The sequence below is a fragment of the Rhincodon typus genome, chromosome 31, assembly GCF_021869965.1.
Source record: "Rhincodon typus isolate 14 chromosome 31, sRhiTyp1.1, whole genome shotgun sequence".
NCBI lineage: Eukaryota > Metazoa > Chordata > Chondrichthyes > Orectolobiformes > Rhincodontidae > Rhincodon > Rhincodon typus.
Window position 1 is genome coordinate 16,415,092 of NC_063362.1, and position 23,368 is coordinate 16,438,459.

The 23,368-nt window shown below is 46.4% G+C and overlaps 1 protein-coding gene across 9 annotated transcripts in view; it reads right to left on the minus strand.

Annotated features, from left to right (window-relative positions):
- LOC109913777 (coiled-coil domain-containing protein 50-like) overlaps nucleotides 1-23,368 on the minus strand; it is a 44,656-nt gene that overhangs the window by 1,656 nt on the left and 19,632 nt on the right. For all 9 annotated transcript variants that reach the window (XM_048614831.1, XM_048614833.1, XM_020513325.2 and 6 more), the window contains exons 3-12: nucleotides 22,307-22,369; nucleotides 21,280-21,409; nucleotides 19,144-19,234; nucleotides 9,398-9,503; nucleotides 7,164-7,324; nucleotides 5,835-5,897; nucleotides 4,181-4,309; nucleotides 3,381-3,496; nucleotides 2,566-2,663; nucleotides 1-2,392 (exon numbers count right to left, since the gene is read on the minus strand). The exon at nucleotides 1-2,392 is cut by the window's left edge and continues 1,656 nt beyond it. In XM_048614831.1, the coding sequence (XP_048470788.1) occupies nucleotides 2,238-2,392; nucleotides 2,566-2,663; nucleotides 3,381-3,496; nucleotides 4,181-4,309; nucleotides 5,835-5,897; nucleotides 7,164-7,324; nucleotides 9,398-9,503; nucleotides 19,144-19,234; nucleotides 21,280-21,409; nucleotides 22,307-22,369 (1,112 nt within the window). In that variant the 3' untranslated portion in view covers nucleotides 1-2,237. The remainder of the gene's footprint in view (nucleotides 2,393-2,565; nucleotides 2,664-3,380; nucleotides 3,497-4,180; nucleotides 4,310-5,834; nucleotides 5,898-7,163; nucleotides 7,325-9,397; nucleotides 9,504-19,143; nucleotides 19,235-21,279; nucleotides 21,410-22,306; nucleotides 22,370-23,368) is intronic.

Sequence of the window (23,368 nt, forward strand, 5' to 3'; positions counted from 1 at the left end):
AGAGACAGAGAGAGAGAAAGAGGAAGAGAGAAAGATCAAGGGCATCAGGAGTTGAAGCGGGGGTTGCTTAGAGAGATGTCAGCTGTCGAAGATCAGATTGCATATAGTCAGGGTCAGAACCCCAGAGCTGTTGGCTGGTCAGCACATTTTTCTATTCTGTATAATTATAAAAGTCATTTCCTGAAAATGACACTGTTTATAACTAACAGCCCTGGCGTCTGGACTAGGTTTTGTTTGAAACCTTCTGCATCAACTGACAGGAGTATCGCAGAGTGACATTCCCACTTTTAAAAAAAAAAGAGAATTCCAAGTGTGGCAGATTTTCATTTAACTTCTCCCAGGGGTTTGTAAAAAGCATTGCTGGACTCTGTGCAGCTAAGTATTAACACTGGTTGGGCATACAGTGTAATGGCACACACCAGCACTGGCCCTCGTCATGCGGCAGGGATACAACAGCAGGACAGAGGTGGATCAGGAAACTGTGGCTTTAATGGTCATTCAAATCTGAGACAGCAGGCACCAGGGAGAGAGTTTAAAAGCAGACAATGCAAGGGGTCTGCTGTCTTGTTCTGCACCTCAACCTCCAATAGCCCCTTCCTCCCGGATATAGACCTCCCTCAGTGACAGGTGGAGGGTGGGCCTTGAGCCAGCCTGAGACACTGCCTGCACCAATGTGGTACCAGACTGGTGCTGCAGTGACACCCAGCAGCCAGGGAAATCACTGCCCATCTTCCCTGGGGACGGAATAGGCGCTAAACAAAACACACATGAAGCAAAGCCCCTTTGACCATCACAATATGTTACTGCCTCATCCACCACAAGCAGAAAAACATTCTAATCCGAGGAATCTTCCTCTAAGCTTTTACGTCACTTATGCTTCTATAGACAGAATCTTTTTTGACAGCAGTAATGAAAAGCATTAAATTGCTGGAGGTGCAATTCCCTCAAATCCCAACACAAAATAGCCAATTTACACAATTAAACCAATTTTTCCAAAAAAGGAATTTGTACTCAATCCTGTAATGAATCCAAAACCCAAAATTACAGTCTGTTCACAGAAGACTGTAAAGTCCCCTCTCCAAATCTCTCTCTGCACTGCCCAAAAAGCTCCACAACACAGGGTTGTTACAGAGATAAGCTTCCTCTACACTGCCCCCATCAAACACTCCCAGAACAGGTACCGCACGGGATCGGATATAGAGTAAACTTTCCTCTACACTGTCCTGAAAGCTCCTGGGGCAGGGACAGCAAGCAGCTAGATCAGAGTAAAAGTCACGCTATGCTGCCCCAGCAAATGGTCCCAAGCAATGATTGAAAATTATTTTTTTTTTAATTTTTCAATTTTATCCATTAAATAATTGAAAACATTTAAAGCTAAAGCTACAGAAATGTTCAGGATGTAGGTCCACATTGTAATCTAAAGACTCCAGCCAGCGGTGACAATGTGTTATGAAACCTCTGGCTGATTTCCCCAGAGTGACTGTAGGTTGGTGAGTGCAGTTACAGATCACCCACTGAGATCACTGGTTTCAGCACAGTCTCAGGGTGGGGCACTTAACAGAGAACAAAGGTTTTATTTAGGGTCAGAGTAAAGGAAGCATCACTCTGTACCGGAGCGAGGATACTTCAATGCTGGAGGTGGTAGATGTCATTCCCTGGCACGGACATCTCTCACATCCAGCAAGGCAGAATTTACAGAGTTAACAACATGTGAGAAACAGCTTTGGCAGGCAGTCCTACAGCCTTGTCACCCACATGGTGCCTGATTGATCAAGGGTCTTTGGCCATGCCTTGGGATGTCCAGAAAAAGGGGATGGGAGAGAAGACATTACATTCCAATCCGTCAGTTTTAACAGTGAAATAATCTTTGAGTCAGCTGGTCATTCAACTCTGACCTGAAGCTGGTGATTGCATTCCCTCCATCTGTTCACCCCTCTCCCACCTTCCAATCACTGAAGCTGCAACAAACTGTAGGAAAGGGTGTGCTTACACCAAATTCAGAGCTGAGCTAATAATCCAGCTGCCTTCTGCTCCAGACCAGACTCAGATTATAGCTGCAGCCCTTGTAATGCAGGGGCACCAGCTACAGTGGTGTGGAACACAGGGGCAATACCTTACTAGTGCCTCAAGTGGAAACCTGGAGTCTACAATATGAAAAGTAAGTGTGTGCATGTGTGTAGACAGAAGCTTCCTGGACTGGGCCAGCACCTTCAGGCTGTTCCGCAGCCCAGCCATCCTCACTGCTGCTTGCAACCTTCCTTTTTTTCCTTCGATTTCTGCCTCACCAGCTTCTCTTCCTGCCGCCTGGTCGGTGAAACAAACGCTGGCTTGGAGGATTCGTCCAGGTAGTCATAGAAACCATCTGGTTGCACAGCGCGGGGCTGAGGCAAGGCTGCAGGAAGGAGAGTAACGCATTACCAACCAACAGGCAGGCAGCACCATTATACAGAGAATAACAGGTACGCGGGGGAAAACTACAGGCTGCAACCTCATTGACAGGCTTAGAGAGCAGGGGAGGTGATAAATCAAGTCACTGCCCTATGAAGATGAATATGATTGTGCTACCTGGTGGAATAGCAGAAAATGGGTCTGAGGAGTGCTCCAGATTTTTGGTTTTAAAGGTCGGATCCAGTTCCTCTACTATGTTTCTGGGGATTAGGTCCCTGCAGCAAAAGAAACACATGAAATAATCAGTGAAACACACAGAAGTAAGGTCACTTTGACATCCCCCACAGCGATAACTTAGTCTGCAAACACATGGAAACTTTGACGCTTTAGGACAGTCCCTGACACACCGTCTATATTTGGGTGGGCAGGTTTCTCATTTAACTTTGGGGGTGGAAAGATTGAGTTTGATCTCTTTGTTTCGTTCAATGATGAGAGTTAAAGGGACCCTCATCCACCAGCTCAGAGAGGTTATTCAGTGTGCAGTGGAAAATGCCTGGCCCCAGCTTTAACTCCCAGGCTGTTGATTACAGGCCCACCCTCAGCAGACGCTACTGTATTTGCCCTTGGTGCTTTATGGGGCTGGAGGGATGGGAGGGAGGCAGTCACAGGAGTTTGGTTGGTGGTGGGGTGGGGGGGGGGGGGCAGGGTGCGGAGGAGGAGGAGGTGGTGTGGTGAATGGAAGAGTTGAGTAATTTGGGAAACATAAGAATCAGTCCCCCTAATTCACAATAACTTCGGTAAGAGGTAGCCTCTCTCTCCTGATAACACATGCAAACATCATGAAAAACCCCTCAAAGGAGGTGGGAGATTGGTTCAGCTGAAGACAGAGCTAGACTTGTCAAGACAGTGACATGCACGCATGTACGCACACACCTCCTCATTCTCCACCCCCCTACCCCTGTACCGGTGAGTGACAGCACTGGGAGTAGTACCTTGATCGCTGCAGCTGCTCTGTGGGAGAGTGTCCTCTCTCAGGAGTCCGCTCACCACTTGGAGATGGAAATCCTTCAGAGTTTAATCGCTCTTGTCGAGTAGCGGCTGCTTGACTCTGAAAAAGGAAAGACAACATTAAAGCTGGCCCAATCTACAGCCCCTGCCTCTGCCTCCAACCAGGCAGCTAACCTGGTCGTGGAGCTACACAAGGCTTTGGCTTGACTCCCAGTCATTGCTGAGTTTCGTCAATGGTGAAGATAAGGGGATGTTTGTTCACTGATTACAGCTGTATGCAATAGTGTGGACACACACTGAACAAAGCAAACCAAATTAAATTTGCTGTTAATCCAAGATGAATGTATAAAGGATCAGCAAGGTACCAGATAACTGTTAACCTATCCAGTGTGGAACTGGAGAAAATTTCATTTTGGAAAATAAAGGGAAAACAAAGCTGAAGTCAGGCACAATGGCCCAGGAGACAGACAGATAGAGGTTTCCTGATCCTCTTTATTAATAGTCTGAATCTGTTACTAGTAGCATTGCTGGGAACTCCACCACTCCACAATGACAGCACAGTGATTGGTACAACGGGCTGAATGGCCTTACTTTGTGATTACATTCTGGGACTGGGAATTTGCCATGTGGGCAAACATTGGTACAAAACTCCAAACCAACAAATTACATCATAATCAATGATTGCACTGATATTTTATACAGTTAATCATGCCGTTAAATCAAACCAATTGGGTGAACTGTGCTAGAAACCGATGTTTCACATCCTGATTGATCTGTTCCTTACCAGTCTCTGCTGCCTGTCTGAGCATTCACTGCTTTCTCCTGAATACTCTCTCCTCGCCAACCTCTGTTCCAGCCGCTTGGACTGTTTGTGGGCTTTTAATTCTTGTCTTTGAATGTACTTGGCTATTTCCTGGCAGAAGTAGACTTGGTCTTAGTTAGGCTTTAGCTTTTGTCAAGTCAAGAAAAATGGACAGGAGATTCATTCAAGCAATAGTTATATAAATTTTCTTTTAAAAATGATTTTATAATTTGTCTTTCACAAGCTCAAGATGTTCCAAGTGGTTTATAGCCAATTAAATACATCTTTCAAACTAAAATGTAACTACTATTGCAATATGGGAAACATGGCAGCCAATTTGCACACAGCAAGCTTGCACTAACAGCAATGTGATGACGACCAGATCATGTTTTGTGACATTGATTGAAGGTTAATGTTGGTTAAGACATTGAGGGTAACTTGCCTGCTCTTCGTCAAAACATTGCCGTTATATCTCTAATGTACATCTGCAATTACAGCCAGGACGTTTAATATCTCAAGCACAGGGCACAGAATCCCTACAATGTGGAACCAGGCCATTCGGCCCAACACGCCCACACCAATTGAAGAGCATCCCACCCAGACTCACCCACCTATCCTATCCCTGCAACCCCCACAGCTAATCCACCTAACCTACACATCCCCAGACACTACGGACAATTTAGCATGGCCAACCCACCTAACCTGCACATCTCTGGACTGAGGGAGGAAACCAGAGCACCCGGAGGAAACCCATGCAGACACGGGGAGAACGTGCAAACTTTACACAGACAGTCGCCAGAGGCTGGAATCGAACCCGGGTCCCTAGCACTGTGAGGCAGCAGTGCTAACCACTGGGCCACCACACTGCCTCTGACACTCCCTCAGATTCTGCCCTGGGAGCATCGGAAGGGATTACCAGCCCAGGTCCCCGCAGTTGAGAGTGAAACCATGAGCACCAGAATCAGAGACCTGACATAAGCTCCTGTGTGGAAGCCTTTGCTGAATATCATCCAGGTTTCCCTCAGGCTGCCCTAGGCCCAGCTGCTTCAATCAGTGCTCTCTCTCATCTTTAGATCAGCAGATATTGGGGCTCATTCTGGGTCCAGAGTGGAAATGAACAAAAATTAACCTGACATTCAGGGTCTGGGAGATATCCCATTGTTCAGCTTTGGTGTGGCCATTCACAAGCACGGGTATCAATCCCCACCCAATGACACAGGTACCACCCACAACCTCCCCCCACCTACCTCCCCGATTAGCCACAGCTATAGTGATCCTCTCCATCACCATCCACAGCTATTACCCATTCCTCCCCACACTACCAGCCACAGTTGTCATCGGCCCCACCCCAGGTATCACCCCTAACCTATCCAGATTTTCCACCTATCTACACTAACATAATCTCAGGAGTGTGTCTGGTCCATCCAGGGAGTTTTCTCTGGTTGACAGTCTACAATCTCCTCCTCAGCTTCATACACTGACCGAGGTACTGGGTAATGACAGCAGGACAGCACCAACACCAGTGAGTTGTGAATGTGGGCTCCTCTATCCAGGGAAACGATCTGGTGCAAGAGCCCTAACCAAACCTCAACACTCTCTCTGCATGCAAACAGTGATGTCATTGTCCAGAAGGTACCTCATCCTGTGCCACCTGAGCTGCACGGAAATCCTCCTCCTGATTCCTCTGGCTCCTCGATCTCTGCAAGAGATTTATTTACAATGTAAGGCTGGCTTTACAGGAGAAGCATGGCAAAAAGGAAAAATATCACAACATTTGGTATCAAACTCAAAGCTGTTTGTTTTGGGGCATGCAACAGGAAAACATTGGCAAAGCAAAGTCATATTCCATGTCTGGGGAGGTGGAATACTGAACATCTAGACTTGTCACTTTCAGTCCATCCTGTCCCCACCCACACACCTATCCCACTTCCTATTGTCAAACATTAACCAGTTCATCTCAAAACAAAATTTAAACACCAATCATCAGTCCAAGAACAAAAAAAAGTTAGTTCTTCTCTAAACTCCAGTTCCATGCCCAGAAACATTTCCATTTACAAAGTCAAACTGGATGACAGTTCCTTTTGACGGAGTTCCCAATTCACATGACAATATCATGAACTATCTCCAAGCTGAGCTACAATAAAAGCTCAATGTTAGGTCAGGCTAATGTGAAGATGCCACAGTTAATGAAGGACCTCATCAACAACTTGCATTTACATAGCATCTTTAACGTGGCAGAATGTTCCAGGGCACTTTACCCAAAATATTAGCAGTTAAAATCTGAAACCGAGCCACAAATAAGGACAGATGATTAAAAGCTTGGTCAAAGGTATAGATAAAGTTAATGGTAGTTGTCTTTTCCCTAGGATGGGGGATTTCAAGACTAGGGGGCACATTTTTAAGGCGAGGGAAGAAATATTTTAGAAAATGACATGAGGGCCAAATTTTTTTTACACAGAGGGTGATTTGTGTGTGGAACGAACTTCCTGAGAAAGTAGTAGATGTTGGTATAATTACAACGTTTAAAAGACATTAGGATAAGTACACGAATAGGAAAGGTTTGGAGCGATATGGGCCAGGACCAGACAGGTGCGACTCGTTCAGTTTGGGGTTACATTCAGCATGGACTGGTTGGACCAAAGGGTCAGTTTTTGTGCTGTAGGACTCGAAGGGCATGTTATAAACAACATCTTAAAGAAGGAAAGAGAGAGATCGAGAAGTTTAAAGAGAATTCCAGGGCAGCTGAAGCTACAGGCACTAATGGTGGCATGATGAAAATCAGGGACGCACAGGAGCTCAGAACTGGGCAGGGACAGTTGGGGGGTTATGGAGCTAGAGGAGGCAGACTGAGGTATGGAGGTCAGAGTGAAAATTTAGTGACATGAAGACTAACAGATGCCTGACTGCAGTTTAATGATAGGAGCCCAGGTCTCTCAGCCTCAGTGCTCCAGCTGAGCTCACTTACCAGCTGCACCATCCTCACTTCCTCCTCCTCCTGTAAGAAGCGGGCCAGAGCTTCATCACGTTGTAGCTGCTCCCGGTCACTCTCGTAGGAATCACTGAGATTCAACTGGGCCACCTCCCTATCCAGGGGGTTCTGCTCGTGTCCATGCCACAACCTCCTCCCTGGAAAAGAAAAGGCAGCAAAAACCATGGACCATCTCCCCTCCTTAACTAGCTAACTTGGTGAGTGTGGCAGAACACAGGACTAGAGATCCAAAATTGGCGGCACAGTGAACAGCGAAGAAGGATATCAAAGATGACAAAGAGATCTTGATCAATTGGGTCGATGGGCTGAGGAGTGGCAGGTGGTGTTTAATTTGGATAAATGCGAGGTATTGCATTTTGGTAAGGTAAACAAAGGTCAAGACTTAAATGTAGGGCCTTGTCGAGTGTTATAGAACAGAGAGACCTAGGGGTTCAGGTACACAATTCTTTGAAGTTTGCATCACACATAGGGTGGTTAAGAAGGCATTTTGTACATCTGCCTTCATTGCTCACACCTTTGAGTATAACACTTGGGATGTCATGTTGAGGTTGTACAGGACATTGGTGAGGCCTCTTCTGGAGTACTGTATGCAGTTCTGGTCGCCCCGCTACATGAAGCTTATTATTAAATTGGAGAATGTTCCAAAAAGATTTACCAGGATATTGCTGGGACTGGACTGGAGAGTTTGATATATAAAAATAGACTGGAAAGGCTGGGACTTTTTTTTTAACCTGGAGCATAGGACTGAAAGGGGTGACCTTACAGGAGTTTATAAAATCATGAGGGGCATACAGAAGGTCAACGACATGGGTCTTTTCCCTAGGGTGGGGATTTCAAAACAAGGGGGCATATTTTTAAAAGGTGGTGAGAGGAGAAAGATTTGAAAAAAAACATGAGGGGCAACTTTATTTTTTTTTAGAAACACAGAGGGTGGTTTGAGTGGGGAATGAAGTGCCAGAGAAAGTGGAGGATGCAGGTACAGTTACAATGTTTAAAAGATATTTGGGTAAGTTTATGAATAGGAAAGGTTTGGAGGTATATGGGCCAAGCACAGGCAGATGGGACTAGTTTAGTTTGGGATTATGGTCGGCACAGACTGGTTAGACTGAAGAGTCTGTTTCTGTGCTTTACGACTCTATCCCGATCTGACTGTCTCATCTTCATACACCAGCTGCTGGGGTGAAGGGGGAATAATAAACTATTGGAAAGCAATCAGGGCAGGAATAGTGGTTGCCTTTCTCTAGTCTTCACCCAGTAAGTCGGAGGTGTTACAGTGCCTAATGACACTGGAACCTACATCACCCATTGTGTCAGTCTCTCCACCTCGGTACAGCCAGCACAGTGTCCATTATGTAAAGCACTGTCTGGAAACACCTAGGTCTGACCTTCAGCTTCAAAATCATTCATTTTTAAACTCATATCTGGTCAATTACAGTCCCTTTATAATAAACCAGCGCTGAAAAAGCTGAGAGCTTATCCGCACCAATTACTTCAGTGAAGGAGATCCGATCAAATTTTGAGATATTTTCAGAAGATAATTTCGGAAACATTGATTTCACGGTTAGGTACGCAAATATCAGAATCTTGAAGATCACAAAAAAAGGTAAGTTTCAGTGGGACAAGGAACACTGCATATCAATTATAGTGGAACCAGAATTGTTAATAGCTTTTAAAATAAAAAAAAACTGAACAGAACGTAAGGAAGGGGCAGGAGATTGGGACCAAGTGACTAAGAGGCTCTGGGAAAGTCAGCTCAGCCACGATGGGCTGAATGGCTTCCTCCTGGACTGTAACATTTAATCAATAGAGTGGGAAAGGGTCTCCTACGCCACATTTCAAATACTAGCCCTTTCCCTGTCCACCAATGGAGGCTTAGTGGGAAGGACAGACTTGCCAAGAGGCAAGGTCATGGATTCACAGCCTGAGAGCTTGAAGATCAAAGTTCCTACAGCAAGACGGAGGGATAGCTGGACCAACGGGTCATCAATGGGCAGTAACGGGAGGAAACTGCAGCCTGGGAAAATGCCCCTCTCAAACTGGTGAGATTGAAATTACCCCCCGTGATACCTCAGTCCTGTTTGATAAAGCTCCTGCTGCATTTCAGACAGGTTTGATTTTTCAAGGTGATTTCTCTGGCATTTGGGCCTATCCTGACAGTGCACTATTGGGATGGTCCCCCTCCTCTCTCCGGCTTGGGCAGTATCCTTTACCTGTTGGCTTGTGCATCTCCTCTCCAGCTGCATAGATCTCTGCCTCCAGCACCAGCCTCCTTTGGTCCCTCAGCTCTTCCTCCTGCTGTAATCTCCTGGCCACCTCCTACAATTCCAATGTGGTAGAAGATTAGTCAGAGGAAAACCTTCACTTCACATCCCCTTGAGCTTTCAAAACCAGAAACAGGAACACCCTGCAATTATGACATGACATAATCTCTGAGTGAAAAAGAAATAAATTGTGCATTGACCCAAAGTAGAGGAAAGGAGATCAAAGAGAAGGAAACCAAAAACCTCCCGGTGCACACGCCAGCCATGTATTCAGTCTGGGACATCGTGAATGCACAGAACCAGGTTAATCTGACCCCCAGGGAGAGTCAGCAGCACGTTCAGGAGAGGAAGGAAGAGCTTAAACAACCAGAAATGATGAAAGCATTCAGTATTATTGAGATAGGAACACAGTCATTAAACAGTAGCTTGGACACAGTGGGCTGAACGGCCTCCTTCTGTACTATAACAATGCTGTGATTTTAAACCAATTCTGTCTGTAGGAGGGGAATGAGAACAAGACTGATTGACTGATCACAATGGTAGGTGGTCGCAACAAAGCCAGAGTTGGTGGGGAATTTTACCGGCAATTCTCTCGAGTGTTTTGACAGGAAATTAAACACTGACCATATCCTGTTCCGGAAAGCGAAGATTAGAAACTGGTAAAAATCAGACTGCTCAATGTTAATCAGAGTCAAACCAAAACTAGGAGACGAGATTACAGTGGACAAGTGTATCCCACACTCAGGGGCTTTACATCAGAGCGAGGACTGAGGCACTGCACTTCAGATCAGCACCACTGTTTACCAAAAGCTTAGCAAGCCCCCAGGAAATAGATTACTTGTTTCAAATATATATAGATATCGTCCTCTCCCTCCCTGATAGCTACAGTTTTCAGGTTGCGCAGGGGAAATCATAGGAATTAAGAAGTTGCCCTCATTGCCCCTCCAGAATTCTGTAACTTCCTCCAGCCCTATAATCCTCCACCAGATCTCCTGTCCTCCAGTTCTGGCATCTTGCACATCCCCAATTTCCATCCCTCAGCCATTGGCAGCGGTGCCTCCTGCTCGTGCAGTAAGCTCTGGAATTCCCCAAGTCCTTCTGCCTTTCTCCTCCTTCTTTAAAGAGATTCATTTAAACCCACCCGCTTTGATCAACCTCCTGTGGGTGCCCGTCCTAACCTCTCCTCCTCCTGTGACCTGGCATCAATTGTTTGGTGAATCACTCCTTTGAAACACCTTGGGACATTTCACTACATTGTCGTTGCTATGTAAATGCAGTTGATCATTGTTGCTTTCTTCAGAAAAGCTCTGGATTCTCCTCTCCTTAAAACTCGTTAATCAAGTTTTCAGTGTTAAAATCTCCAAACGTTTTGCTAACAGTCCTGTGTGGCTCCCTAGGATGATTTCTTGTGTTAAAGTAGGTACAAAAATGCAAGCTGTTGCTGATCAGTCTGTGTGGATATGTCTGATCTGAGCTGGGGATGTTACATTTGGCCTCAGTGCCCATTACATCAGGAAGGGGCAAAGGTTCTGACCTCTAACCCAATCGTGACACTGAAACTGCTGGATTCCAAGCTATAAGAGTAAATGGCAAATGTTAGTGTTTGTGTTTTGACTCAATATTCCACAAGTAGCTCCGTAGCACCAACAGAAAGTGATGAATATTCACAGCTAATGAGCCATCCTTGATCATAATCTGAATTTGACCAACAGCTGTTCAGAAGAGACATCCTCTGTGATCAGAAAAGGGAGAAGGCAGCTCTAACACCACAAGAGACTAGTGGGGGCTTGAAAGGCAGATTAGTGCAGAGATAGTCTGGGAAGAGCTTCATGAAACATGAATGTCCAAGACTGATCCTCAGTCTGTGTGAAATAGGTTATTCTTGGTCTCAATGGGTGTAATAATTAGCTTCATCACCTGGGTCTAGGTGGAAGAAGGAAAAGAAGCTGAAACCTCTTGCTTTTCATCTCTTGACAATGATCCCGGTTGGAAAACACTGGGAAGTGAGGACTTGGACACAATACTCTCCCTCCTGTGGTGAAATAGACCCAGCGAGAACTTGGATGGTAAATATCGCTGTGCCGGGATAAATTAAGTGCAATTAAAGTTAAGTTAAAGCAGACAGTTGGCTCACCCCTGGACTTTCGGCTGACACAGCCTTCCTCTGGTAAGAGCCTCAAAAGTGGTGACCGGTGCGATATTCGACTGTGAGGGGCCTCACAGCTGAACCCGTGCTGACAGAGGTATGTTAGAGAGGACCAGGAAACAGAGGCTGAATTGCTCTTCTCAATCCACAGGCCAGAGAGAGAGAGCGCTCAGTTACCAACAGAAACTGCCGTCAGCCTCAGTATAGCCCAGCGACAAAGCACAGCCCCTGGGCAGATAGAGGATCAGGTCAGTTGCTTGGAGACATCTCCAGCTTCCTTGGAGAGAGAAAACGAAGGAGAAAATAAATCAGTTTGTGTTGGAGGAGAAACAGAAAGAGATGGAGAGAGGTTGTGAGGAGCAGACATAGAGAGAATGAAGGAAGTGAAGGAGCAAGGACAGCAGGAAGATTTTGGGAGTTAAAGCAAAAGAATAAAAGAGAAAGGCAAGAAAAAGACTGGCATTTCTATAGCACCATCCACAACCTCATGCATCCCAAAGCCAACTAAGTACTTTCAAAATATGGGAACAACAGCTGCCAATGTTCACTCAGGAAGCTCTCACAAGGAGCAATGTGACGATGACCAGATATTCTGTTTTAGGGACATTGGTTAAAAATGGCTAAATATTGATCAGGACATCACAGAGAAGCCTCCCACCTTCTCCTCCCCCCCACCCCCCGACCAATAGCGCAGTGGAATCTTTTCTAGCCACCAGAGGGCCTCAGTTAGCAGCTCGATCATGATGGTGTTGCGCTCCATCAGCACTGGGAGTCCGAGCATGGATTTTGGTCACATCTCTGGAGAGGGATTGAAACTAAGGGGAGTAACAGAAAATATTCTCTGACCAGGCACTGGATTACTGCAAGGAACTGCAGAAGCATAGACCGGATCTGACTACACCACACAATGTGTTAAAGAATGTCTCAAAAATTCTGGACCGTTCCAGCTTTAAAAATATATTCTTTCAGGGCACAGCGGATATTTTCATGAATGGGCCATAAAACTTCCCTTTTAATTTCACTTCTGTAATTAGGTTTTCTACCACACGGGGGTGCTGAAACTCCACAGCCATCACAAGATCCTGGCAGCATCTGCAGGAAAGAAGCAGTCAATGTTTCACGCATCACCCTTCTTCAGGATTTCAGTCCTGCGGAGGGGTAATACCCGAAACATTGACTGCTCCTTTCCTCTAGATGCTGCCTGGTCTGTGTTCTTCCAGCCTCCTGCTTATCTACCTTGGATTCCAGCATCTGCAATTTTTTTTGTCTCTCCCACCACAAGATCCTGTTTCTCCTCTCTAGAATGTGACTAACTCCTCCTTGTCGGGATTAGTCCCTAGTCCACTGCTTCTCATTCAGTATCTCTCCGAGAGCAGAGCATGAAGATCAGCAAAGTATTGTGCTATCGGAGGCATCACGTCCTTCAAACACTCACCTTCCTAATTTATATCAGGCAGCCAAGGTACAGGCATGAACAGCAGGTACCCCTGAACCCAGTTTGAGAATTCAGATATTTCTGGTTAATGAACAGTTGCTGGTCAAGACAGCAGTGGCTCCAGTCACAAATAATTATGGGATGCAGAACTCGTTGTACAATTCTCTACATCGTGTGTCAACAGCTAATCACACTGCTATCTCCCTGTTGTCTAATTCCACTCGCCTGGGATCTAACCTGATATACTAGTTAATTATTACGCTAACTAATCACCTAATTAGATACACTAATTCATTATTCTACCAACCGGACACCTAACCCAATATTCACTTTGTATGGTATGATCTGCCTGTACTGCACACAAAACTTTTCACTGTACCTAGGTACATGTGACAATAATAAATCAAACCAAATGATAAATCAAATCAAAGTGCTCATTCCACTAACCCGGCATCTAAGCGGATACATTAGTTACTCATTGCACTAACCAGTGGTCTAACCAGTCCTACTATTGGTCGTTTAAGGGTTAACTCAAGTGGTAACCATCATGTGTTTGGAATGTTTACATGGTACAGATTATTTGTCAGGCGGACAGCAGGGGTTTGCTTGGCTTCAGGGTCCCTGCTTAGAGGCAGGAGCCTTCCTGACATAAACATCTGCTCCAGCATCTGGCCAGCTTCCAGCAGCTTGATTGGACACTGCAATGTGACCTCCTGCCAGTACGCCCATGGTAAATTCAACTCTTAAAACCTTCACAGTGGGTTTCACACCTTCAAAGAGACCGCTGAGGAATGAGGAGCTCAGAGCTACATCCTCAAGTCAGAACAGTTAAGGTAATTGGCAGAAGAATCAGAAGGGAGATTCATTTTACACAACAAGTTGTCACAATCTGGAAAACTGTGTGTGGCAAAATTCAGAGGCAGAGGCAGAGGCAGTCACACAAACCTTCCAAAAGGAGAAGCTTGGAGGGCCGTGGGACCAATTGGACAGTCAATATCGACACGCTGGCTGAATGGCCTCTTTATGGCCAACATCATTTAATAATCCTAAGAGTTCAGATAATGGTTAAAATACATGGAGAGCCAACAGAATTCAGGGGAAGCTTATGTCCAAGAGAACAGTCTTCGCTATGCAAATGTATTTTAAGGGCACTCTTTTCTGAGACATATGTTAACACTTCCATTTATATAGCACCTTTGACTCAGTAAAATGTCCTAAAGCTCTTCACACGAATGTCAAACAATAACTGCCACTAAGGTAAACAGAGCTATTAGTCCAGATGGGGTTTATTTAAAGAGCATCTTAATAGAGGTGAGAGGGGATAGAGAGGTGAAGAAGTTTAAGGAGGGATTCCAGAGTGAAGGCATTTTGACAGGTGAAGACAGGATCTGCCAATGGTGGAGTGAATAAAACTGGGGACAGAATGGGAGGAGTGCAGAGGCTGGGAGTTTACAGAAGGACGAGACTAGGGAGAGATTTAAGCGCAAGGTGGCGAATGTTAAAAATTGAGGCTTTGTCAGAGTCACTGTAGATGATTGAGCACAGGAATGGTGTACGAATGGGACTTGTTGTGAGTTAACTTGTGGATGAGCTCAAGTTCATAGAGATTGGAAAACGGGAGGTTGGCCAGGAAAATGTTAGAATAGTCAAGTCTAGAAGTAACAAAAGTGAAGGAGATTAGTTGGAAACTAAATGCCGTCTGCAGCCTGTACTGATATCACCTTCCCTGTGCTCCATCATTTCACACTGATTTTTAAACAGTTAATGGTAGCGAACGCTTGGCCTGTTGGAAACAAGTCGCATGCTGAGGCATGTTGTTTAAAGTGAAGATCGGTGTGTTTTGTTTTACAGCTGTTCTACAATTAGAAACAGTCAGCAGTTCAGAATGAAAGCTCAAACAGGTTCAAACCATTACCATGACTCCATCCTCCACATCTTAAATCACTTTCACTCAAAACAATACACATTTTATTGGGTTTCTGAATAAATTGGACATGCCAAGCTCCTTTCTGTATTTCCTCCGACACCTACACTCCGATATTAAAATAGAACGACCAGCCTTTTCAAACACAGTCGCTGACTGTGCAGCGTGGAGCCAAGAGACTTTGGGTTCTCTCCCTCACTCTCTGTGCAGCCAAACAGCCAGCTGCTCCTGATCAACGTTCCCGAATGTAGACATCAAGGGAGATTAGAAACAAGCTGGCGTGTGAAGCACTCCCCAGCTAAGCAGCTTTCTGGCTCTGTATGGACAGGTACTGGGAAAGTAGCCAAGCAGCCACAGTGAGGGTCAGCATCTTCAGAAGGGGAAAAGGACGGTGGGCCTGGAGTGACGGTGTTTGGGGGGAGGAGGCAAGTGGGAAAGTATTGTGTAGGGAAAAGAGAGAGAGGCCCGTACAGGGTCAGGACTTGATTGATTCCCCTAGAAGGATAAGGGCAGATTGCTGCCAGTGACAATCTCACATATTAATAAGGAGATCAGCCAACATGAGGAGGACATGATGGATTCAGTGATGAAATCCAGGAGCTGCACTGATGTGTCACAGTATCAGCACCGATAGATTAAGTCCTGATGAAATGGCCCGTTTGATGGTGTGACGCTATACTGCCGGGACGATGAGTCGTATATCCATCTAGTCTCCCGCATATTCGTATGTATTTGGAATACCAGCATCATCGCAGGGATCGAGTCTAGAGTTTTAAATGAGACCTGCAGCAGAAGGTTCAATCCCTCACCCCCAGACAGATCAGTACACAGTCCACCTGACCGGCAAAACAGCCCCCTCCACCCACACATCCCAAGTCCCGACACACTCCAACACCTCTCCCCCAACCCGAGAACCCCACCAGATCCCCTCCCTCCCCACCACCGCCATCCGGACCCCCCACCCCAACCCCCACCACCTGCCGTGACCCCCACACCCCCGACCCAACACTTTCCCCATCCACCGGGTTACGATGCCCCACATGAACAAGTAGCTGAGTGACGTTGTTGCAGTTCACATCCAGGAATGGACCCTGAGGGGTGGGGGTGGGGGTGGGGGTGGGGGTGGGGGTGGGGGGGCACTCGGAACAGTAGCTCGGAATTAGAATCCTTCTGCATTGGCTCAGCGAGCGGTAGTCCCCACTCAGGGTCAGAAGGTTCAAGCTGCACTCCCCAACCCGAGCACATACATCAATGTGGCTCACATTCCCAGTGCATTATAAAGGGAATGCAGCACTCTCATGGGGAACTTTCTTTCAGGAAAAGTAAAATACTACAGACGCTGGAAATCTGAAACAAACACCGAGAATGCTGGAGAAACTCAGCAGGTGGAGTGAGAGACAGAGTTAAAGTTTCAATTCCAACACCACTCCCCTTCTCAAGATGACATTTCTGGAGAGGAGTCATATTGGATCCAAAACATTAACTGTTTCTCTCCACAGACGTTGCCAGACCTGCTGAGTTTCTCCAGCACTTTGTGTTTATCTCATCTTCTCTCAGTGTCAGCCTGAAGTCCACAACCTTCTCACTCAGCGAGTGCTGCAAACGTGGGAATGAACAGCTCGTTAATTCTTTATTTGATCTGTTTAGTGCCCAACTTGTATTTATGGCCCTTGTTCTGGACTCGCCCACAAGTGGAAACACTTTGTCGTTTGTCAGACCGGTTGGCCCCTTTCCCCAGGTACTGACTCAGAAAGGCTGAGCACAGGCTGGGAACTGTAGGAGGGCAACAGCTCAGAAGAAACCAGCCACGGGTGGCTTTAATGGGCAGACTCAGTAAAATTAAACAAAATCAAAAGCAGCCTTCTTTTCGAGCTGGAATTAATCTGCTGAACCGGTTTTGGCTATAAACAGAAGAAAGCCACTTCCCAAGGAGAAGTTCAGAAACATTTCTAGTGAAAATAAACGTAGGCAGAGAGAAGACAACAACAGCTTGGGGGCGGGGGATGGGCACCTAGAATCACTGCTTAATGTCATTAAAGTGGAATACATGAGACAACCACTTCCAGTGCAGGTAGAGAGACCCTCCTTTACAACCTGACTATTTCAGTCACTGCTTCTGGATGTGGCAAGCATCCTTTTAAAATGTTTGTCTGTCTCCCAACGATGGGAGGACAAAATACTCTACAGGCAATCTGGGATTCGAGAACAGTGGGTAATTCAATCAGAGTCTGGATGTAATTCAATCTCATTTTACAATTATACATTCTGTCTCTACTTCCACTGAATATGAAACTCAGTTTATCCTTCGCCCACTCTCTCATGTTGTCCCCCACACTATGTCATTGAGTTTCCCACTAATGAACAAGGCGATGGTTCTCATTTCAAGCCCCCACTTTCAAATGAGCTGCTTGGGAAGCAGAAATAGGAAGGAGCTGTGCTTCAGGGACTGGATTCCCCACCGATTCTGTACGTACAATGTTGCTGAACAGTCCCCATCATTTACATGAGCATATACAGTAAACCAATCACACTTACATTGACACACCCACTGTAGGTGCACAGACATCAAGAGGCAGGTAATTAGTTTACAATTTTATCCACTGGAGAGACAGACAGTTGGTTAGAAAACTCATGGAGCACACTCCCCCAGCAAGGCACAGAGGCAGAACCTCCATAAAACACCCGACCAGTCCAGGGATTGAACCTGGGCAGAGTTTAATTCTGTATCAGCCAGCTCGACAACCGAGCTAACAAAATCAGGGGAAAACCCTGAATTTTGACACCTTCATTCACAGACAGATTGGAAGAAATACAAGTCTCTCTCAACTCATCCAGAAGTTAGCAAAGGAGCTGCAGCAGAAACAGTGCTGAAGGTGTGCTGTACTAATCGCACTGCTGAGCTCTCAAGGGAAACTGCCCTCTCGCTGTAAAACAGAACAGAACTTCATCCATAATTTAACAAATCCAAATCACTGGTCTAAAATTTCATCGGAGCAGTGTCTCACGGCACATAAGCTTTCTGCCTGTGGCTGAGAGCTCACATTGCAATTAAACACTGCTCAGCCTAGTCTGTCTGACAGCTGTAAACATCAGTCTGCTTTAGTTCTCCTTCCCCGTTCCAAACTGCCCGATACTGGCCTGAATAAACAGCACGGGTGTATCTGGTGGGATCCAGTGTGTGAGAGAGAGGGAGTGTGCTTGGGGAGTTAGATTTCAGTGCAGTCAGTTTGTCACTCACAGATGAAACCAGACAGGATTTAAGCCAATGCCGGACATGGCGGGGGGCTGCAAATGCGAGAGAGACACAGAGACACATTAGGTTTTGGAAACTCCATGCAGCCACTGGGCTGTTGATCCGTGAATAACTTAACTTTAAGAACAGGTGACTACATTGTACATTGCTCATCCCAGTTTTATGGGATTGCAGTCATGTCTAGACTGGTTAGGGCTGATATGGGTCAGTTTATGATGTAAGGAGACATGTTTGATTGTTTAATTTGTTACCACCCGAAGGGAATCGGCCTAAAGAAGCAGATTTGCACTCACCACGTTCCTTCAAACTTGTTGCCATGATTTGCCATGGATTATAACAGGGTGGGTGGGAGGTGAGGAATTAGCAATGTGCCCAAAATTTAACAGGCCCTCGTGTGGCACTGAGCTCAAGGCCCAGACAGCTGGGTGCCCAGTCCATAACTGTTCAGTAACTCCAGGTGAAAGTGTCCACACATGGATGTTGGAGGGATGATTAGGCTAACAATTGGAGTCATGCACACATCACTGTTTGAACAGCCTGCAGACTCTACCTGGACCTAACCATAAAGACCAGCTACCGGCAGGCAAATGGAACTAGTTTACATTGTGAAAATTGGGCAGCACGGGCAAGTCGGGCCGAAAGGCCAGTTTCCGTGTTGTTGGCCTCTATAACTGTACTGAGGGGAAAGGGGTTTTGATGCTTATGGAATAGAGTGTCAGGAAGAGTCAGCAACTTTAGAAAGGGAAGAGCATTAAAATTTGCACTAAAAAGGAGGGGTGGTTGGGAATAGAGAGGGATAAAACAGATCCTCCTGGATAGACACCAACATTTCAAAAACCAGACCACCACCAGCTGGGAGTTCCAGCTGAGTAACAGGTTTCAGGCCCAGTGCACCGCAAACTGGAAACATTCATCATATTCCAAAGATGACACCTACCTTGTCCTGCTCCTCTCGCTGTAGACTTTCTGCCACATGCTTCTCAATCTCCTCTTGCACAACTTTGGCGTACTGTGAATCAAGCTCCTCACTGGACACAAACAATGCCATTAGCTCACAACAGAAAGACTTGCATTTAAATTGCACCTTTCACATCTTTGGCAGGGCCCAATGTGCTTTCCAGCCAATTAAATATTTGTAAAGCCTGGTTCACGTTGTAATGAAAGAAAGGAGTCAGCTAATTTATACAGAGCAAGGTCTCACCATCAGCAACACGATAATGAGCAGAAATTTATCATGGGATCTTGCAGTGCCATGGGATGGAGTAGATGGTGCCTTGATCTAAAGTCTCGTCTTGAAAGCAGCACCTCCAGCAGTGCAGCACCCCCTCTGTATTGCACTGAGGAGATCAGCCTGGACAATGACTCAAGTCTCAGGGTGGGGCCTGAAGCCATCACCTTCTGACTGAGGGGTGAGTACTATCCACTGCTGGAGATTAATATGATACAAAAACAGTCTGCTGAATTTAAAGAGGAACTGGTCAGTAGATTGTGTGGAACAAGCTGCCAGGGGTTTTGATCTTAACAGCAAAGGTGATGCTGGGGGCAGGAAGGCTAAGCAAAGGCAGAATATTCGGAGTTTGGAAGGAATGAGAGGTCTGGTGAATGGAGCAGCAATAGCAGCAACAGACTCAGGTCTATCTGTAGGCAGATGACATGGAAACTACTTCCAGCTTGCACCAAGTTTCTCTTTATTCTTTAGCATGGGATGGAGGCATCACTCATCCCTTGGAACTGTGTTATGGCTCACTTGGCCGTTTCAGAGTGAACCACATTGCTGGAGTCATATAGTTAAGGACGGCCAGTTAGTGAACCAAAATGGGCTTTTATGACAATTCAGGATTGGTCGTCATGGTCAGTTTTACTGAATACTAGCTTCATATTCCAGATTTATTAATGACTTCCAAATTCTGCCAGCTGTGGTGACCTCTGAACCTGTAGCATTGGCCTTGGCCTCTGGGTTCCTAGCCCATTGGCTCTACTCCATTGTCTCTCCAGTGACGTCAGTTAATACTAAAGTTGGGGGAAATAGATCACACCCACTTTCACTGCTCGCGTATGTGACATGTGTAAGCTCATCTCCAATTTAAGCTGCTCCCTAATTGAGATATCCACCCACAGGCTCTGTCTGCTGTTGGTACACACACTTTGTACCAGACACACTCCAGTTACGGTAGGCCCAAAGCCTTGAGAATTTGACAAAGGAGCAGGCCCAAAGGGACAATCCAGTCTGTGTGGAGGAGTCCTGGAGCAGATTAACTAACCTGCCACCTGACTTGTCACAGCCTTGGCCAGTCAGGCTCTCGGAGTGGGGAGCAGACCCAGCTTTGAGCCTGGGCTAGCTCAGCAGGAGTGAGCCAGACTGGGCCTATCCCATCCTGGGCCTGGTGGGCTTAAGCAGCAGACTGTGCATCCACCTTGACTGCAGAGAGTGGCGAACCCATGACGCAGAGACACCTGCCAGGCACTGGCCATGTACAGGCAGGAGCCCTGGGCGGGTGAAGGTGGGTGTGGTAGCTCCACTGTAATGGCATAAGCTGTCAAGTCTGGACATTGCTTGGATCAGAGGAGAAGAAATGGTGGCCCCTTTTGGCAGAGATGGGGGGAACTGTGAGACGGAGAGACCGCTTGGATCCTGTGGGAGGGAACAGGGCACGGTTTTGGCTCCAAAGGGCGTAGCACTCGAAAGTTGATCATCAGCTGTGGGAGGGTTATGTTGGCCTTGGTTGGGAAACAGGCCCAGTGACTCAGTTAAAACCACGACTTAAAGAGAGATCATTGTGTTCCTAATACTGACCTCATTAAATCTTTTCACATATTTTTCTCTTAAGCAAAAAGCCACCTGAACTTGATTTCCACACATTTTAGTTTGATAGTTGCCCCTCGGATCCTCACTGCCTTCTTCTCCAGTCTCCCCACCTTTCTCTCTCCTATCATTGAACTGCTCTGTGCCATTCACTTCCTAATGTGCCCTCCACACATCTCCATCCTCCAGTTTTGCTCCTTCACCCATCGTTTTGTCCTGGTCCAACCCTCAAACTCAGTGGCCCCCACACTCCTGCCCCAATTTACGTACATCTGTTGCTGGTGCTCCCGGCTGTAATGTTTGGCTTCCAATTCCTCTTCGTCCTGTAGCTTTTTGGCCACACAAACATCCTGCCGGACCAACTTGTTCTTCTCAATGTTTGAAGCGTAGTGCTGTTCAACTAGGGAGCACCATCACAGGACATCGTCTGTTAGCAACATACAACTCTGCCCATCATTTTACACACAGTAACTTTGCTTTAACCTTAACCCCAGACCAAAAGAAGCCGACTGCGAGAAACTCTGCTTTTTCTGTGCCCACAGACCCAGATTCTCAGCAGGCTACTGGTTCCATATTCCTGCTTTGCCCAGGGTTACAGAGTATTTCACTGAGATAAGGCTAGTTCACCTCATGCCCTCAGTCACACATTTCCCCCCCGCCCACCCACTTGCCTGCTCCTTTAATGAATCCCTCCCTGGCCACACCTCATCCTTCTGCCCTGCAGATTCCCAATCCCTGGCTCACTTCTATTGCTCAAGCCTGGCAGTTAATCCATCCCCAACCCCAGCTCCAGACTCCCCACCCCACAGCTCCTCCAAAAGATATCAGCTTTTAGCTATATTCTGGAATTCTCTCCCTGGCATCTGCGATCACCCTTCTGCCCTCTTCCCCTTCGCCCTCAAATACCCTCCTTCCTAACACACCCCTCAATTTCATCACTGTTTGAAACCTTCTCCATGAACATTAAAACTCTGTGAGCAGAACAAGAATGAATTTCTGAGTCTATATCTCTGCCAGTTCAGTGATGGGTCTGAGCCCAAGGGGACTGAGTGCAACCTGAAGCCCAGCTCCCTCAGAGCTCCCCCTCGACTGGGGCAGAAGCCCCCATTTTGGTTGAGGTTAGAAGTCATCACTGAGTACGTCAATGCCGCAGCTTGGCCTTGCCCTGACCCCACTGCCCTTGAAAAGACAGCCAAAGGAGCGATTGGATGCAAACAATTTGCCCGCCTGTGTAACTGAACTAGGCGCTACTCAGACTCAGGTGTTCAACTGAACCAATAGAGCAGTGTCTACTTACTCTCTTGCTCCTGAAGGTTGTGTGCCAATGCCCCATCCTCCAAGACAGCAAATCCACGGCACACTGCAACACAAGAGGGGAATTAAAATGGTTTTGGTCAGGGCAGACATTGTTGGTGAAAACACCCATTAAACTGGCACCAAAACACAAACAGCCTCAGGCTAACCAACCTCTTACCCAAGAGCCATTCCCCAGCACAACTACAACACCCTGTGCCTCTGCACTGTGTCTTATGCAAAACAAACAGTAACTTTAAATGTTTTCTGTTTTAAAAAGACAACATCCCCCAGGAACTGTGTTTAGTCTGCATTTGACAGCAGCTTCCACAAACTGTTGACAGCAGCTTTGATGGGGCGCAATCTCACTAGGTGCTTCACAGGACTGATGGAAATGGAATGTGCATCACAAGATATCCCGACGATTAACTGAGAGCTTGGGCGAGGAGGTAAATTTTAAAGGGAGTATCTTGTAGAAGGAGAGGGTTGGGGAGACATAGGGAGGCTCCCACAGAGCTCAGGGCCCAGACAGCTGAACCACAGCCACAAATGACAGCATTTTCCCAGAGGGTGTAATTTAACACTTGAGAAAGCCACTGGTGAGTTACATTGTGTGGCATGAAAGAGCTGGGCCAGGATAAACACTGCACCATCTCAGTACAACTGAGACTCTACCCGAGCCAGAAGGTTGTAGGTTTAAACCCCACTCTCAGATCCAAGTATATAATCACAGCTTGACAGTCTGGTGCAGTGCTGAGGGAAGGCTACTGTCATCTATATTCTAACAATCACAAAAAAACCACACAAACACTGAATAACCACCTTGTATTCTGCAAAATTCAAAGATCCTGAAAGGTCTTAACACAAGGGCTCCTGGATATAAACATTCCCCTGTTTAGCACTGATACTGTTACATAAAACATGGCTCCTGTCGTAAACAGCAGAGACTCTTGAGTTATTGTCAATGATGTCAGAAGAAATGTACCCGTTTAAACAGCCCAGTCATACAAGAATGTTTCAGAGATAGTAGGAACTGCAGATGCTGGAGAATCTGAGATAACAAGGT